We start from the raw sequence: 19,461 nt of genomic DNA on the forward strand, positions 1-19,461 counted from the left end.
AAAAAATCAAAAAAAATAAAAGACAAAGGAAAAAAACCCACAGAAAACAACTTATATGTATATAGGTCTTGAAATGAGTGGAGTTGCAGCGCTTGGCTTTTTGCTTTTTTTTGCTTTTGTTTTTTGTAGGAGAGGTTTGAGATGGTACTCTATTATAATAGGTGAAAATAAAGTTTTGTAGTGGGACCAGAAATTCTAAATAAATAAATAAATGATCATAGTTTTAATTTGTATGGGTTTTAATACTTTACTCATAAATATCTTTAAAGAATGTTATACTTAAGTTACTTAAAAATATTCATAATTTGTTGTTAAATGAAAATAGGTTGTAAAAACCTTATGTATGGCAGTAACTCACTTTTTGGTAGTAAAATTTTAACTATATGTATTTATGTATGCATGAAAAAAAAACTAGAAAAGAATAAACCTAAAATCCATTATTTCTAGGTGGTGGGATTTTTTTTTTTTTTCCTTCTAAATTTTATAGAATGAGCTCATACAGATTTCCCCTACTCTCTGAAAATTGAGTGTGCCTATGAAACCTTTCTTAAGCCAAAATGGCATAAAACAAAGAAGCAATCACCATTCATTTATATGGCAAAAGTTTTTGAGCGATCCCAGACCCAAATAAAGCCTTCCATATCATACCAATGGAGCTCTGGTAGCGTAGTGGTTACGAATCGGGCTGCGAACCGCAAGGTCAGCAGTTCGAAACTACCAGCTGTGCCGTGGGAGAAAGATGAGGCTTGCTGCTCCCGTAAAGATTTACAGCCTCGGAAACGCTGTATAGAGTCACTATGAGTCGGAACCGACTCCACGGCACATAACAACAACAACAACAACATATCATACCAAGTAATACTAACATATAAGAGCCCTTGTGTAGCTCTGTAGGGATAAGCACTAAACTGTTAACCACAAGGTTGGTGGTTCAAGCCCAATAACCACTCCTTGAAACCCTGCACCAAGGTTGCTATGAGTTAGAATTGACTTGATGGCACTTAACATTGATGTCAACATCGTAGCGTTCACAGACAGAGTTCAAAGTTATGGTGGCTTAAGATGCTAAAGGTAGTTCCCAGGGAAGGAACTTAGAGCCGCCTCTCTTAAAGCTCGGCATACAGCTCTCAGCAAAACAAATGCCGATCGCTAGTTTTGCTTTTTTGTTTTTTCATAAAAGTGAAAATCCTCTTTGGATTTCTCTCCATTAGCAAAGCAAGTACTAACGTAGGTCTTTCATTAAAGCAGAGTGGTATAAAGCAAACTTTGGAAAAGTGGGGTTATTTTCAAAGATAAATAGTATTCATCTCTTTCAACAGTCTTTTCCAGGATTAAAAACCTCAGGAGAATCCTGAGCTTAACTAATTAAATAAAAAAAATAAATAAAAAGTTAGCTCATCATTAGTGTTCTTAATGGAAAAAGGGCAGTGTTCAAAGAAAAATTAAACAAATTGTTGGAGCTGGAGGAAAGATTCAATTTACTGCAGGCAGGCTATGTTTCTTGACTGAAAAATAAGTTGTTTCCTTTCATTTACCATCAGTACGCATATGCACTAGTTACATTTTGTCTCACGTTTTACACACTTAATTTTTCCTTTCTTGGTCGTCAGAAGGATAGGAAGTAAATTTTAGTCTGGGCAAGAAATCCCACTTGGTAAACTCAAAATAGCTTAATTATTAAAAAGTAGCACCAAAGAGCAGCCAACAACCTTCCAAAAGACTGTTAACATAATGTACTTAAAAAAAAGGGGTGGGGAATCGTATCCATCTGTCTGCAAGAAGACAAGGAGACACATGTATCACAAAAAAAGTCAATGTTTTGGAACTCAACATCATACATTACCTGTCTCTTTGAATTTAGAAACAATTCTAAAAATGTATTTCTTAACAATGAAAGTTATAAAATAATGTCATCATATCACTTACAAGAGACTCCAGACTTTAAAAACAAGGCATCTGCCAGCTGGAATATTCAGATGTAGCTGTCAAGAACTGAGAGGTAAAGGAAACTTCCAACTGAAAGCCTGCTAACTAGCCGGCTAAATTATTCTTAGAAAACGACATCTTCTTCGTGGTGTACTTGAAGAACTCAAGTACACCACCAAGTGTGTGTGTGTTTGTGTTGGGGGGGAGTCTCCCTCTTAGACATGTACAATTTATAGATGCTTATGCCTTTATGCGGAGGGATGGTCTTCAAGGATAAAACCCCAAAGACAAACCCATTGCCTCTGAGTTGATTTCAACTCACAGAGAATCTAGGATCTTCGAAGACTGCCTTTCAGACACTGGACTAGGACCTGGATTCCATGCTGTGGTACCATGGATGCTCTTTAAGGATCACTGAGCTCCCTCACCGTGAAGTAGAACTGCTCTGTCTCCTGTTGATTGGCCCTCCTCTTGGCGATGCTGGGCTTGCTCATGAAGGTTTCCGACACCGTGGACTTGACAGACTCCATGGAGTTGCTGTACTGGAAGCAGTCAGACACGTCAAAATCCTCGACAGTCACAATGTCCTGAATGGTCTGTAGGGTGGCTTCCATTGTCTTCTTCACCTGCCATGACAAGGGCCAACATAATTCATGAGGGGTAGGCTGCAAAGTAGCAGACGATGGAAGCTTGGGGAAGAAGGGATGTCCCCACCTGACAGTGCTAAGTGATAAAGATCAGATGGGCTCAGCTACAGTGGGCACCTCTCTCCAGTAAGGACCTAAAATCCACTCGTCCCTTCCTGCGATGCAAACAACTGAGCTCTTTTATTTAATACTGACGTTTAACACCTGCCATTAGCTCTTGCCTAGAATGGAAGTGCTAAGGGAAAGAAAATGAAATGAATCCAAACGAATCCCACAGTATAACAAAGAGCTAGTGAAAATGTGTGATGGTCTAGTTTTGCATATATCCCAGGTTTCATTTTAGGGCCCTCAACAGATCCATTCATTTCCCCGTTTGCAAACTAAGTGATCAGCCCTTCCTGATCTTCCTGGGAAATACTCAAACTTACTGGAATGCAAGGTAAAAAGTCATCTGAATGCAAAAAGAAAAGAACTTGGGTGATCAATCACACAGGGCTTCTGAAGTGGTAGTTGAAAACAAATACACTGGGCACATCTAAGAGGCTGGAGATGTTTGAAGTGTGAGATGCAACGGCCTCTGCTTGTTGGAAAATGTTGGAAAAAGCCAGGCATAAAGGGGTGGTTTCAGAGACACAATATTGTTCACACAGCTGCCAAGTGCCATTTTGATGAAATGTGTAGAGGGAGGGGAAAGAAAAAAAAAGCATTTTGCAAAAGCTCAAAATAGAGCTCAACCTTTGGCAATGCAAGGGCAACTTCCTGGAGTTCAAGGGCAGGATGTAGCAGAGGGGGAAAGTCCAAGTCTACATTTGGCTAGGAAATGTTTGCTGTAGCCCGGACATTCTCTGCATGCTCCTTCCACCTGCTCCCAGATAGGCAGCAGCAAGAGGTTCCACAGGGTGCCTCTGAGAATCGGAGGCTGGAAACTCACCTCTTCATTCTCAATCTTTAGGGTGGATAAGCGAGACTGCAGTTGTTGGCATCTCTGCACCAGCTCACTCTGGACAGGCTGCTGGGCACAGAGCTGGGAAGCCTGCCAAAAGAAAGCAACACCAGGTCAGGAAGGGGACACAATTCCTTTGGCAGTTCCAGAGCTCCCAGTCCTGCTAAGAAAACTGCTCATAGTGAAGGTATAAGGCTCACAGTTTCTATGTAGAAACAAAGTCCGAAGTGTGTAGTCTTCTTCCAGGCAGGACATGGAAGAATATCACATGCAAGGAACGGGGAGGGGGGCTTATTTAGAAAGACCAGGCTTCTCTCTTTGGAGATCATCTGCAAGCTGGTACTTGGCAGGGGCAGACCTACACGGGGTCTGTGGCTCTGTGAAAGCCAGAGCTGCCCCAGCTCCAGAAGCACAATGCTTTTGGCATAGTGATGATTTCCTGCTAGAGGTCCAAGTGGCCACCTCTCTGGCCCCTCCCTCAGCCTTCTTCATACATCAGTGAAAGTAGGAGAGAAGTGGGTCAGGAGGCTAACTTGCCGCTGTTGGCAGACCACATGTTTATAAATCTGAGCCATGCTTGAGAGCTCTGACTCAATCAGAAAGAGTAGGAAGCCAGGAATAAGTCCACAGACTATGCTAGACGGCCCCAGAAGGCATGGAATACAGTGGCTGTTGTTAAGTACTGTCGAGTCGGTTCTGATTCACAAAGACCCTGTATAGGGTTTCTAAGAAGCAACTGGTAGGTTTTAACTACCAACAGTCCAGTGCTTATCCTACAGTGCCACACAAAAGATATGGTTGTTGTTGTTAAGTGCTTTGAGTCAGTTCCGACTCATACCGACCCTGTAAAAGGTTTCTGAGGAGCGACTGGGGAGTTTGTACCTCCAACTTTGTGGTTCAAACCGACCTTCCAGTCCAGTGCTTATCCTACAGCGCCACACCAACCTTGTGGTTCAAACTGACCTTGCAGTTCAGTGCTTATCCTATAACACCACACCAGGACTCCAAGAGCTCGGTATTTTCCAAAGAGACAAGATTTTACCCCAGATCTCCACTGGTCCTGTCATTCTCCCAAGGATCACAGACAATGAACTTTCATTCCCAAGCACACTCTGTGTGAAGGAATGGATAAGCCATTGTCTTGTGATGAGGCATGACTATGACGTGTGGTTAACCATCACAGTCCCAGGAAGACGGAGAAGGCGAGAAACGCTGGGAGAGTTGGGAGCTTTGGGAAATAAGAGACAGGTGCCATAGGGAGCCAGATTCCATCACCTTGCCACCATGTGTCCCTTAGCCTATCATCTGCAGAGAGACATCTGGATAGAACTGGCCTCCTTCCTCCCCAGCAACGAGAAGACACATTCATATGTTCATAGACCATTCTCTTGCTTGAAAAGACAAAACTTCTCTTCAAGTAGTGGAGGCTGGGACTTGACCTTTTCCTCCATTGGCTTTTAAGCTCCCAACTGACTTGACCTCCTCCCCAAGCTGACAGGCTGGTCTGAGCCAGTGCTCAGATCTAAAGAGAGCTGACTTCACTCTGGCTCTTGGAAAAGGAGACACAATAGAGAAAGCTCAGTGGCCAGAATGGGTTAGCGCCAAGAGTGAAACTCTTTGGCTGTCTGATGTCACCGGTCAGGCATCCAGAGCCCCACAAACCTCTGGGGGCAGCCAAGAACACAGCCAAGCATCAACTCCTTGTACATCTGAGAGTGCTTGGCATCCACATATGTGGTGACTGCCCCAGAATACCAGAGTCAGTGTGGGGCCTTGGCCAATTTTAGGGCTTCCGGTCAAAATGTCACCCGAATTTTGGCTGTTGTTCAAGGACTTCCAAGCAGCTCCCTCTTGCTGCCTTCACATACTACAGGCAGCTCACAATGATGATAGATGAACTTCAGGGACCAAGAATGGCCCATCCTCTCATCTCTTACTTTCCACTGATAGGAAGGCAAAGCAGGAATGTAAAACCTTTACAAGCTCCAGGACTGACCTTGACCACCTATCTCATATATGGGGAGGGGCCAGGGAAAGGGAGAACTATTGATTCTTAAAGAACCCAGACCTTGCAGGGAGAAATCACAGAGGGAAAGCCATCTCCCCAAGACATTCCTTTAAAAAGCTGCAAAGCTGCCGATGCATGCTTTGGCAGAGATTCCTCTATCAGGGTGCAAGGTAATGCATTCCAGCTGTGCTCTGGAGTATGGAAATGAAGCTCTGACAGAGCTGGGAGGGGCCTGAGCACCCAGCATCTGGAATCCCCTTTTATGGAGACAAGCTGTTTGGCTCAGAAGACAACTCAGTCAACACCAGAAAATGTATCACTAAACTCAGCTGGCCCCCAAGTTCCACTGATACTTGGGAAGCAATCTCAGTGGCAGCTGGAAAAGGGCTGACAGCAGGGGCTTGGAGGGGTGTTGGACCAGCAGCCAGGGCAGGTGAGGAATGAGGTTTCCTGTGGCTTGGCTCAGTGACACCCCTGCCCCCAACTCTTAATTGCACATGCTGCCTTCTCACTTCCCCATCTGTTCAGACGCTGACATTTCCGAAGCCACAGCAATGGAAACAAACTGTAAATGGTTTGATTTTCCCCAAGAAGCAGAGGACAGAATCATCTCCATGTTTCTGTCTTTAGGATAGAAATGTCCCACTCCCATAATGGCCTATTGATGACAGGGAGACCTCTGGTTGCATTACTACAATTGCCATTCCCAGAACAAGATTTTCTCAAAAGTCTGGATCTTAATACTCAGGAAAAGCATCATTCTTGGTGAGAGAACATAATACTTTTTTGGTCACTCAACATCATCTCCCCCTTTTTTAGTAATAGGTCTGGCTGCCCTCTTGGGGAACATGTCCCTGTATAACTCAGGTCTTGTGATCTGAATGGAGCTCTGCCCCACTCTGGGATGAAGCATGTGATCTAGGCATAAGGTAGTTAGAAAACTGCAGATAAACAGCTACAGTCATTGGCTCAGAGATAAAAACTTCACCCAGTCAAGTCAGAGCCAATGATATACAATGAGACTTTTGTGGAGGCTCCCAGTGGGGAGGCATATATTCTTTCCATTTAATTTCAGTCAACAAGATTGCTGTTGTTGTTGTTAGGTGCCATCAAGTTGGTACTGACATACAGCGACCTTATGTACAACAGAACGAAACACTGCCACATTCTGCACCAACCTCATCATCATTGCCATATTTGAGTCCATTGCGGCTGCCACTGTGCCAGTCCTTCTCATTGGGGGGTTTTCCTCATTTTCACCGACTTTACCTAGCATGATGTCTTTCTCCAGGGACTGGTCCCTCCTAATAACATGTCAGAAGTATAAGAGACAAAGTCTGACCAATCTGTCTTCTAAGGAGCAGGCTGACAATATTTCCCAAACAGATTTGTTTGTTCTTCTGGCAGTCCATGGTACTTTTACTAGTCTCCTCTAACACCATAACTCAAATGTATCAATTCTACATTTTTCTATATTTATTGTCCAGCTTTCCCAAGCATATGTGGTTACTGAAAATACCACGGCTTGAGTCAGGCACACCTTAGTCCTTAGACTGACATCTTTGCTCTTGAACAGTTTAAAGAGGTCTTATGCAGATAGATCTGTTTTGGAAGAAGTGCAGCCAGAGTGCTCCTTGGAGGCCAGGATGGCTAAGCTTCGTCTCTCATACTTTGGACATATTGTCCAGAGAGAACAGTCGCTGGAAAAGGTTGTTATGCTGGGTAAGATGGAGGGTCAGAGAAAAAGAGGAAGACCCCAACAAGATGGATCGGCCAGGTGGCATCATTGATGGCATCGAGTGTGACAGCAGTAATGAGGTTGGCCCAGTATCGGACATTATTTCATTCTGCTGTGCATGGGGTCGCTATGAGTCGGTTCTGACTCGATGGCACCTGACAACAACAACAACAACAATGCAGATTTACCCAATACAATACGTAGTTTGATTTCTTGACTGCTACTTCCTTGAGTAATGATGGTTGATCTGAGCAAAATGAGGTCTCTGGCAACTTCAATCTTTTCTCCAATTATCTTGATGTTATTTATTGGTACATTGGTGAAGATTTTGTTTTCTTTACATTGGGGTGCAATCCATACCAAAAACTGTGGTCTTTGATCTTCATCAGTACTATTTCAAGTCCTCTTTGCTTTTAGCACACAAGGTTGTATCATCTGCATAACACAGGTTGTTAATAAATCTTCCTCTAATCCTGATGTCATGTTCTTCTTCATACAACCCAGATTATTTGGTTCTCAGATTATTTGGTCAGCATACACACTGAAAAAGTATGGTGAAAAAGCAAAGCCCCTGGTGCACACCTTTACTATTTTAAACCATTCTGTGTCCCCTTGCTCTGTTCAAACAACTGTCTTTTGGCCTATGCACAGATTCTTCATGAGCACAATTAAGTGTTCTGGAATACTCATTCTCAGCAATGTTGTCTATAGCTTGTCATGATCCACACAATTGAAAGCCTTTGCATAGTCAATAAAAGCACAGGTAAACATTTTCCTGGTATTCTCTGTTTTCAGCCACGATTTAGCTAAATGATATCCCTTGTTCCATGTCCCTGTCTGAATTGGGTTTGAACCTCTGGCAGTTCCCTGACAATGTACTGTGCTGCAGTTGTTTCTGGATTATCTTTAGCAACATTTTACTTGCATGTGATATTAACAATATTGTCCAATGATTTCCACATTTCACAGAATCACCTCTCTTTGGAATGGTCACAGATATGGATTTCTTCCAATCAATTGGCCAGGTAACTGTCTTCCAAGTTTCTTGGTATAGACGAGTGAGTGCTTCCAGTGCTGCATCAGCTTGCTGAAAGATTTAAATTTGTATTCTATCAATTCCTAGAGGTTTGTTCTTTGCCAATGCCCTCAGTGCATCTTGGACTTCTTCTTTCCGTATAACTGACTTTTGATCATATGCTACCTCTTGAAATGGCTGAACGTCAACCATTTATTTCTTTTTGGTATAGTGACACTGTATATCCCTCCCATCTTCTTTTGATGCTTTCTGCATCATTCAATGTTATGCACCCAGAGAATGCTTCAATCTTGCAAGTCGAAGTTTGATTTTTTTTTTTTTTTTTCAGTTTCCTCAGCCTGAGAAATGCTGAGCGTGTTCTTCCAACTCCAGGTCTTTGTATACTTCATTATAATATATGACTTTGCCTTATCAAGTTGCTCTTTGAAATTTTCTGTTCAGATCTTTCACCTCCTAATTTCTTCCATTTGCTTTAGCATCTCTAAGCTGGAGAGCAAGTTTCAGAATCTCTTCTGACATTCATTTTGGTCTATTCCCTTTTTTCTTCTCTTCTTAATGACCTTTTGCTTTCTTCCTGTACAATGTTCTTGATGTCATCCTATAACTCTATGGTCTTCAGTCTTTAGAGTCTAATTCATTAAATCTGTTCTTGAGATGATCTCTAAATTCAGGTGAGATATGTTCAAGGTCATATTTTGGCTCTCTGGACTTGTTGCGTAAATATGATTAATAGTTGTATTAACTGGTCTTCCTTGTAGTTATATGGATATTACCCTATCATCCAACAGCCTTAGGATAGATCTTGAAATACTTGTTTTGATGATGAATGTGACGCCATTCCTCTTCTATTTATCATTCCCAGCACAGTAAATCATGTGATTGTCAGACGCAGTATCAGTCCATTTCAGCTCACAAATGCCTAGGATATCGATGTTTATGTATTCCATTTCATTTTTGACAACTTCCAATTTTCCTAGATTTTCATACTTCGTACATTCAAAGCTTCAATTTTTAATGGCTATTTCCAGCTATTTCTCATTTTGAGTTGTGCCCCATCAGCAAATGAAGTTACAGAAGGCTTTACTCCATTTGCGCCATCAGTCAACTCTACTTTGAGGAGGCAGCTCATCCCCAGTCGTATTTTGAGTACCTCCCAATCTGAGGAACTCATTTTTCTAGCACTCAATCTGACAATATTCTGATGTTCTTTATCATATTTCAATAGTCAATGTTCTGGTGTTGTTCGATACAGTTCCATCTCGCCTTCCTCGTTTGTCTTCATCTGGAAGCTAAGTTGAAATCTGTCCCACCGTGCATGACCCTGCTGGTATTTAAAACACCCATGGCATAACTTCCAGAATCACAGCAAAATGCAAGCCAGCACAGTACAACAAACTGACAGACGAGTAGTGAAGTTAAAAGATTATAAGACTGGAAACACAGTCAGTCACCTTGCTCCCTAGGGGAAAGGACCAAACTGAGACTGAGAAGTAGAGCACAGAAGAAAATGGAATCGTTTTTGCTCCTGAATCCAGCCAGGCTTAAAGATCCATCTTGGACTTTTCTATTTTAGATGCGTACATATGCCTTCCTTTTCATTTATCCAGAAAGTGAAATGTGGCTCCTGACAGCAAGAGTAAAGTTCACTTTGATTTGTAAGCACCAAAAGTGGAACCCAAGTTTGAGAGCCATGAAAATCAAGGTGCTTCTCTTTCATCTCACTTCAGATGATGTAGGTCTCTTGTTTCTATCACAGGAGCCTTGGCAATGCTGTGGGTTAAGCATTAAGACTGGAAGCAAAGCTTTTCAGTTTAAATCTAACAGCGACTCCACAGGAGAAAGAGGAAACTGTCTGCTTCCGTAAAGATTTACTGCCTCAGAAACCCTATGGAGCTGTTCTACTCTAGTCTATAGGGTTGTTGCTATGAGTTAGAATCGACTAGAAGGCAGCAGGTTTGGTTTCATTTGTTTCAGTCAAGGAGACTTGGGGGTGCACAGTTAAAGCACTTGGCTGCAAACCAAAAGGTAGGTGGTTTGAACATACCATCTCCATGGGAGAAAGATGTGACAATCTGCTTCTGTACAGATTTACAGTCTCTGTGGACCACTTCTACCATGTCCTGTAGGGTTGCGATGAGTCGGAACTGACCGGATAGCAGTGGGTTTGATTTGGTTTTGGTTTTGTTTTGGTCACTGTAGGTGAAGAGGCCAAAACCAGGCCCTTGTGATCATTCCTGCCTATATAACCAACACTAGGTCTTCAGGATGGTATCTTAGTGCCAACCCTTTCTGGAGGCATCCTTTCTCATTTTTGTGTCCAGTACCCAAGTGCAACTATGGACTTGATTATAATCTTATAACCTCAGGAGAATAAGACTTCTCAGAGTCCAACTACAAAAGAACTCCCCCAATTAGCCTCCCCCGACAAGCCTCCAGGATCTGGGATCACTGCAGCTCTCACTTCTTCCAGCCTTACCATTTGCACCGCCTTTTCCCTTCTACCAGACTCAGCTATTTAGTAGTTCTGGAACATACCTGCTGGTTTTCATCTCCTTTGATCCTGCTGGCCCCTTTAGGAGTCCCTCTCAATGTATTTTTCTCTTTCCCAACCTCAGTGACCTTCCTCACTGGACTATAATTAAGCTCCCTAAGAACTATAATCCCCAGTGACTACAATCAAGCCTGGCAGAGAGCAGGTCCTCAGCCAGTGTTTACTGAATGAACGGATCATGCCTCATTTCAGGGCAGACACCCACTGAACAGGAAACCAGTCCCAGGCTCCTATCTGTCCAGAATAACATGACCTGAGGGTTGTGACTCGAGAGACAGGTGGGACAAGTGGCTTGGGCTGTTGGATGGGGAGAGGGCCTCACCATGTCTCCCATGTGTGGCTGGAACTCGAACTTCATAGGTGGGCAGAAGACATTGTTGTACATTTCCATGAGGCGCTGCTTGTCACTGGTGGCATCCAGGTTTTCTACTGCATTCTCGATGGCATCCAGGCCCTCATGCTTTGACTGCTCCAGATTCAACTCAGCGGAGAGGAAGGTGCGCAGGGCTCGGTTCAGGCTAGCGTGATAGCCTAGGTCACAACACTGCTGTGGGAGGGAAAAGGCACATGAGTAGACCATGGACAGCCCTAAGATTTGGCAGAAAAGGAGAGTGGCACTCAGGGGAGATGTGGCCACAGCAATGAGACCAGCTGGGCAGTGGGAAGACGGCAGACACTCTGACTTCCATGACTGGGGCGAGATTTCTCAGTTCTTGACTCCCAACAGCTCATCACTGCAGAAGACTGTGTGTGTGGTGGTTACAATGAAGAGGGTTTATAAGGATGTTATGACATTATCCAGCTATGTGTTGTATCATGCATGCTATTTGGTAAACATGAGAAGAGTTGAAGGTCAAAGAGAATACTCTTCTATTTTTGTTTTTTACTGGGGATGCCATTACAACAAAATTTGAATGAAAAAATGTTGCCTACCAGTCCTTGAGGATTTACTGTGGTTCAAAAACTATATATACACCAACCAAATCAGGCCATTTCAGCACTCAGGAATCAGCAATCAGGAGTGTTTTAGGAGTAGTTAATTGACCCACATTTACTTAGAAACTCTGGGTGGGTGAAGAAGAGACTGGGGAGGGAGGGGCGATAGTAACTCTCTGTCACTTATTACATCCACAAACTCTCAACACTCGGGAACAGACCTTAGCTACAGACGAGGATTTTTATACTATAGTCCTTGCCCTACAGAAATAGCATAGATAGGACCAAAAACAGCTCAAAATGGAAGTCTTAATGGGAAAATTCAGATCATGCACAGAAATTGTTGTGTGTTTTTTTTTAAATCAAAATGTTTTTTTAAAAAAAAAAATGGTATAATAAAAGAGGCAAGCACTGGACAAGTGGTCCAGAAAACCTTGGAAAAGACACCTCCCCCATCCCTGAGCCCATTTCCTCAACAGTACAATGAACAAATATGACCAAGTTCATGGTGTTCACGCTGTGTATCAGAGCTCTAAGATGCTGGGTCACTGTTTCAGGGCGACCCTGGGGAAGGGGGTAACAAGACAGCCCAACTACTGGGCCTGGGCTCCTCCTACCTCTGCTTCCATCAAACCAGCTTTGCTGGGGGGTTTTTTTTTCCTGTTCCGTATATCATAATTTTATCTATGGTCTGGCTTGAAGAAAGAGTTCTGCTAGAGAATAAATCTGGAAACACTTTGACTAAATATAATGCCCAAGATCTTCAGAAGCGACTTTTCCTTTCCCTCCAGAAGGACTGCAGATTCAAATTCCTAGGACTTCTATTATATTCTCTATTGCTCATGCAGATTTGAGGTCCAGAACCTGAGAAGAAACGTTAGAGAAGCATACATAGATAAAGACCATCGGTCGGAATGCCATTTCATTCCATAAGCAGACATCAAATTAAGCCCCCATGCTTTCCTTATCATGATCACATTGGGAGCAGCCGCTAGTGGAGATAAAAAAAGCATGTGATAAGCCTTCCCAGAATCTGACAAGATGCTCAGCAATGGAGTGCCTGTCAGGCTGAGCTTTGGGTTCAGTGCCAACAGGCCCTGGCAGGTGCCTGACTGCAGCAGAAGAACAGCAGTTACAGCTTAACTACAGGCAGTGGATAGAAAGGCATTAAATTCAGTTGAGAGGGAAAAGCAAATGGAAGTTAGACAAAAGCGGCTGATTGGGATGCTGCACGTGCAGGGACCCTTCCTCCTCTGGGAGATGCTGCTGGGCTAGCCAGACTGCCCTTGAACCTGTAAACCTCCAGCCCTAGCTCTCTGTAGACCAGATGATTAACTGTATACCTTTCAGTCTAATGACCAGAAGTAAGGATGCTGCTAAACCAGCATGCATACATACTAGGGGAGGGGAGGGCAGTTCTCTAAGGCAGGAATGAATTAGGGCGAGTCAGTGTGCCCTTCATAAACGTTTACATGCTTTTGGTAACCCACCTTTCCTCTAATTCTAACTAAGCCTACCCTGATTCATAGTCCCATTGTCTTATACCAGTGCTCACTGCTTAAGATCTTAAAATGCGGTGTTTAATTACGTCAGCCTCCTGCTGAAGAACCAACAATAGCTCTCGTTTTTTTTTGTTTTTTTTTTGAAGGGAATGTCCATCCTCCTTGTTTGGCAATTTAAAATTGCCTTTAACTTGTTAGATGTGCTTACTACACACCAAGGAGCTCTGGTAGCATAGTAGTTACAAGTCAGGCTGCTAATCTCATGGTCTGCAGTTCGAATCTACCAGTGGTTTCTCAGGAGAAAGATGAGGCTTTCTGCTATGAGTCAGAACTGACTCCACAGCACACTATCACCACCACCAACTATATACCAAGCAGTGCTAAGTACTTTACATACAATCTTCATTTTAATTCTCATAGCAAATCCTATGAGGTTAATAGTATCTTAATTTTCTAGACTAAGAAGTAAAGGCTCAGTGAAGTTAAAGAACTTGAGCAAGGTCAAAGCACTAGAACAAACTGATCTGTTTCCAACCTATCCATCCAACGGTTAGCTCTATCCTCTTCAGACTTGTCTGTTCTAATCCAATGACACTCTCTGTTTACGAAGAATATTGAAAAAGTAAGAGCCTGACATCAGCTGTGTGACCTTGAGCAAACTACTTAACCTCTCAGAGTTTCAAATGAGGATCACATCAGCCTCCTAGGTGGTTGTGCCAGTAAATATGGGCAATGTATTTGCATATCTCAGGCACCATGTAGAGACACCAATTGCTACAATATTCTCAAATCCACTGAACTCTACCTAGCAGCCTTCCTTCCTGATGTGTTTTCCACTCTCTTCAGCTGTTGGAATTGGACCTAATCTTCAGTATCAAAGTCAAATTCCCAGTCTCTGGGAAGCCAGCCAGCCAGCCCTGTGGCCTTGGCCTATGCTTAGAACTACATTTGTCTGTAGCTCTCATGTGGCATCAAATATGCCCCCTCATTTTGGGCTTTCTGTTTCCAATCACTTGACCAAAATAGATGTCTTGTAAGAGGGCATGGCCAGTGTCATTTTCTTTGTGTCCCTCACCATGATTCAATAAACATCAGTTGATTGATTAATCCCAGGATTAATAATTTATAAGTTCCAACCCCTCAAAAAACAACACCAACCCACACCAAACTCAATCCAATGCTGTCACGCTGATTCCAGCTCAGAGCAACCCTAATAGGGCAGAGGAGAACTGCCTTACAGAGTTTCCAAGGCTGTCATTGTTACAGAAGGGTCCTGGTGCGGCAACGGTTCAAACCCACCAGCCACTTCTTGGAAATCCTATACAGGATCACTAAGTTGGAACCAACTCCACAGCACTTCACAACTATAAACAAGAATCTTTATAGAAGCAGACTATCACATCTTTCTCCTATAAAGTGGCCAGTGGGTTCAAACCTCTAACCTCTTGGTTAGCCACCAAGTGCTTAACCAATGTATCACTAGGGCTCCTCTTGGAATAAAACACATGGGCTGAATACTCATCTAAGTCAAGTGGGTGAAGAATGTGACCAAGTGATGTCTTCTATTTTGCTCACTCTGTATGGGCTGAGGAAGGCAGGAAGCTTTCTTCAGGCTGGTCCACTGTCTCGATTTAAGTGACTTTCTTATAGCCTGACTGTGTCAAAGAGGAGGAGGGGTCTAACTTGTGACCATGCCCTCTGCATCATCAACAGCCCCAGCCAAGCAGGAAGGTTGTGAATTGGTTTTCCAGGGATGGCTATAGTCCAATGACTGTAGGAAAAACTGTCAGAATCTGAGCCTTCACCAAAGCAGCAATTTCTAGCAAGGTTGGGGAAATGGGATTTGAACATTTTAACCTTGTTCCCAGGAGAATCCCAGGGAGTAGAGGCAGCAATGATGTTGCCCGGAATGGTGACAAAGCATGCTTTCCATGGCTTCTGATGAGTCCTCTGGCCATGTTGGGTTCCTTTGGCCATTTTTGGGTTATATAAATGTTTGATGAAAACCGTCTCGCGGGAAATCAAATTTTTATAAGAATTTAATGACAGCCCATCCAGATATCTGATGAGCTGAGCTGATAGCTCATTAACCCTTTACCAGCTAACTTCCTCACTCAGAGGCTCTATAGAGGAGCCCTAGAAAGGAAAAATGGGTGTCTCCTAAGACCCACTTCAAGTTCACTCAGAAGAGAAAATCACTGCTCTTAGTAAAATTTCCTGTTGAGAATGCTAAGCTCTCTGGTGCCTGACTTGGGAGCACACAACCTCCCCAACTTTTTGTCTATAGACACAGGACTCACAACGCTCAGCTATGCGTGAGGACAATGCACTGTTCTTCATTCATCCATCTGTTCCTGGGTTGAGAGAGCCACGGGAGTACGGGGGAGGAAAATTACATTCCAATGACGCTCCAGTTCTTAGACGCTATCAAGTGAGCTCAGAATGTCTTTTTGGCCCGAAGTCAAAGTTTTTCTGGCATGTGGCGAATGCCTCACATGGATTCCTATAGTCCGACTTTAAATCTTATTCTATGCTATAAAAAGAAATCAGAGGCTAGAATGTGAGTCCAAGTATTGAGAAAAACACCAAAATCAACTTCTTTTCACTTATCCTCAATGTCTTAAGCACACGCTAAGCTGCCACACCCCTAGGAAGGAGGCTGAAGGGTACAGAGAACACAGATGGCAATGGACTGGAACAAGATTCATTCCATGGCTTAAAGCAAGTTCTGGGGACTGTCAAGATGAGAATGCCAAAATACCCAGCCTCCCCACTCACACCTGCTCAAAAGCATTGGTTCATCACCAAAATGCTTTGTTATTTGTACTTTTTATTGCACAGGCCACAGTAAAAAATAACAAACATGGATAAAATCAACAATATCGGTGGAGGTTAAAAATATGCTAAGCAAAAAAGGGAAGAATCAAAAAATATATATAAGCTGTATAATCCCATCCTTGGGGAGTTCCACAGGCGCTGCAGGTTAATGTGCTGGACTGCAAAGTTGGTTTGACCAGCAAGGTCGGTGGTTCAAGTTCACCAGCTGCTCCTTGGAAACCCTATACGGGGTCGCTGTGGGTTGGAACTGACTTGACAGTTAGCAAGAACAACAACAACAACAGCAGCAGGCAAAAACTAGTTTATGGTGAAAGAGATCAGAGCAGTGGGGTATGGGGATAGATCAACTAGGGAGAGGCAAGAGGAAGCTTCTAAGGTGATGAAAATATTCTACATAGCGATAAGAGATATAGCTTGTATCCCACTGCCTTCAAGTCGATTCTGACTCATAGCGACCCTACAAGACAGTGCTTATAGGACCCTTAATAAAATATCCTATTGAGAATGTTAAGCTCCCTCATGTCTGACTTGGGCGCACACGACCTCCCCAACTTTTTATCCACAGACACAGCACTCACAATTCTCAGCGATGCGTGCGTCCTAGAAGTAGATGTGCTCCATAGGGTTTCCAGGGTTGGAAATCTTTAAAGAAGCAGGCAGTCCTCATCTTTTTACCCCAAAGGAGCAACCCAATGCTTAACCCACTGTGCCACCAGGGCACCTCATTGGTTACAAGGGGTATGAATTTGTTCAAACCCTTCAATCAGCCACCCAAGTTCAGTCACTATATGTAAACTATACTTCAATTAAAAAAAAAAAAAAAAAAGGCACAAAAAAATACAAACTTGTCTTAAGGAATCTCCTCTTCCTTTTTCTATCCTTCCGTCTTTCAATAACAACACTCAATGACTAGCCATGTATTGAAAACGTTGTTGTTAATTGCTGCCAAGTTGGTTCTGACTCACAGCACCCTGTATAGAGTTTCTGAGGAGCAGCTGGTGGGTTTGAACTGCCAACCTTGTGGTTCACAGTTGTACAGAAGGCTTGGTTCCTACCCTCATGGAGCTCACAGAGGAGATTAAAAGACAGCTTCTTCCTTTGTTCTTGCTGTTGTTACGTGACATCCAGTTGGTTCCAGCTCACAGAGACTGTACAGTGTTTTCAAGAAGCTGATGGATTTGAACTGCCAACCTTATGGTCTGCAGTACAGTGTTTATCCTACACCTCCACACCAGGACTCCTCGGTCCTTAATGACTCTCAAACTTTTTGGACTCTCAACTCACAGTATAAAATACATCTTCTATTGCAACATACACAAATGTGCACATATACAAACCTAAGATAACAGTTTCAAACACTTAACCTTACTAGTTTGATGCACCCTGATCTAATCTATTCTGGAGCTGTGTGTTAGCATTGGGCTGCTAAAGTCAGCAGTTCAAACCTACCATTCGCTCCACAGTAGAAAAGAAGACAATGTCTATTCCCGTAAAGATTACAATCTCGGAAACCCTACGTAAGGTTCTGATGAGTCAGAATTTACTTGGTGGCTGTGGGTTTGGTTTGTTAAAAATCAGGTCAAAACCCTTAAAAGTGATTTCACGACTTCCCTGATGAGTCATGAGCTACAGTTTGAGAAACACCCTTTCATCACCTCCTGTGTTTATCTGTGGCACTGTAGTTAGTTGGCCCAGTTACATGGAAATTATCTGTCTACAAGTCTGTGACCACCTCCAGGACCAACAAGATTTTATTCCTTTTCGTACCCATAGCAAAGAGCACAGCGCCAGGTACAAACTCCCACCACAAATATATATTCACTAAACATGTATAGCTGGACCAATAAACAACATTCTTATCAACAGAGAAAGGATTGAAGTTATCAAGGACTTCATTCTTCTTGGATCAACTATCAACACTCATGGAAGCAGCAGTCAAGAAATCAAACGACGTATTGCATTAGGCAAATCTGCTGCACAAGACCTTTTTAAAGTGTTGAAGAGCAAAGACGTCAGCTTGAGGACTAAGGTGCTCCTGACCCAAGCCATGGTATTTTCAATAACCTCATATGCATGTGAAAGCTGGACAGTGAATAAGGAAGACCATAGAATTGATGCCTTTGAGTTATGGTGATGGAGGAGAATATTTTAAGTGCCATGGGCTGCAAAAAGAACCAATACATCTGTTATGGAAGAAGTGCAGGCAGAGTGCTCCTTGGAGGCCAAGATGGCCAAATTTTGTCTCTCATACTTTGGACATAGTGTCAGGAGGGACCAGTCGCTAAAGAGGGATATCATGTTTGGTAAGATGGAGGGTCAGAGAAAAAGAGGAAGACCCCCAACGAGATGGATTGGCCAAGCGGCAGCATCAATGGACTCAAGCGTGGCAACAATAGGGAGGTTGGCCCAGGATCGGGCAGTGCTTCGTGCTGCTCTGCATAAGGTCGCTCGCTATGAGTTGGTGCTGACTCGATGGCACCTAACAACAACAACAAACATGTATAGAGCAGGATAATGTTATTAGCTTTTTGTTGCTGTTGGTTAAGGTAGCAACTAGTTAGCCTAGGGGGGAAAACAAACAAACAAACAACAGAATAAAATAAGAGACTACAAAAACACAACAGTAAGGAAATAAGAGCAACTTTACTACCCCTGGCCTGGAATGATACCAAGCTGGACTTCTCCCCAGAAATCTAGACCCTGGCTGAGCACTGAGAAAACTGACATGTTTCTTTTATGATATTTCATACCTCAACTGGGGAAATTAGCTTTGTAACATACTTAACAACAACTTCAATGATTAGAATAAGATATAAAATAGCTTGCTTCTCAGACAGGTTTTAAAACACCTTCTCACATCCTGATGAAATGCAACCGAAAGGTTGCAGGACTGGTGATCTACTTCCAAAAACCCAGCCAATAAAAAAACTCTATGAAGCACAGTTCTACTATGACATGACTGATTTTGTCAGGAGTTGGAGTTAACGTGACAGCAACTAGTGTGGTTTATTGTTTGGGGCTCCCACCTGACAGAGGGTCTGAGGAGGACAACGGCTATGGATTGATCAGCAGCAGACCTTTTCTTATGAGGTCAGCATTTTTGGTGAAAGGGGTGGGAAAATGCCTCAGGAGGGACAAACCAGTAGGAGAGGTGTGGCAGACTAGAGAGTCTGGACGTGAGAGACATAGTAGAAATTGAGCAAAAGAAAGAACTGATTCTCTTCCTCCTGCTGAGAATAGGTTACTCTCCCAACACTGAGGAACTGTTCCCCTGAGGAGGCAGCAAGGATCCTGTTTAGGGGTTTGACCTTCATTGAAGGACAATGTTCAGATTGG

General features: G+C 43.2%; 1 protein-coding gene across 3 annotated transcripts in view; it reads right to left on the reverse strand.

The window, feature by feature from the left end:
• Nucleotides 1-19,461, reverse strand: part of SRGAP2 (SLIT-ROBO Rho GTPase activating protein 2) — a 324,371-nt gene that overhangs the window by 67,013 nt on the left and 237,897 nt on the right. For 2 of the 3 annotated variants that reach the window (XM_006834068.1, XM_006834069.1), the window contains exons 7-9: nucleotides 11,172-11,393; nucleotides 3,505-3,606; nucleotides 2,355-2,552 (exon numbers count right to left, since the gene is read on the reverse strand). In XM_006834068.1, coding sequence (XP_006834131.1) covers nucleotides 2,355-2,552; nucleotides 3,505-3,606; nucleotides 11,172-11,393 — 522 coding nt within the window. Of the gene's footprint in view, nucleotides 1-2,354; nucleotides 2,553-3,504; nucleotides 3,607-11,171; nucleotides 11,397-19,461 lie in introns of all 3 variants that reach the window. The other variant, XM_006834067.1, reaches the window with a different exon arrangement.

The sequence above is a fragment of the Chrysochloris asiatica genome, unplaced genomic scaffold (genome assembly GCF_000296735.1).
Source record: "Chrysochloris asiatica unplaced genomic scaffold, ChrAsi1.0 scaffold00009, whole genome shotgun sequence".
NCBI lineage: Eukaryota > Metazoa > Chordata > Mammalia > Afrosoricida > Chrysochloridae > Chrysochloris > Chrysochloris asiatica.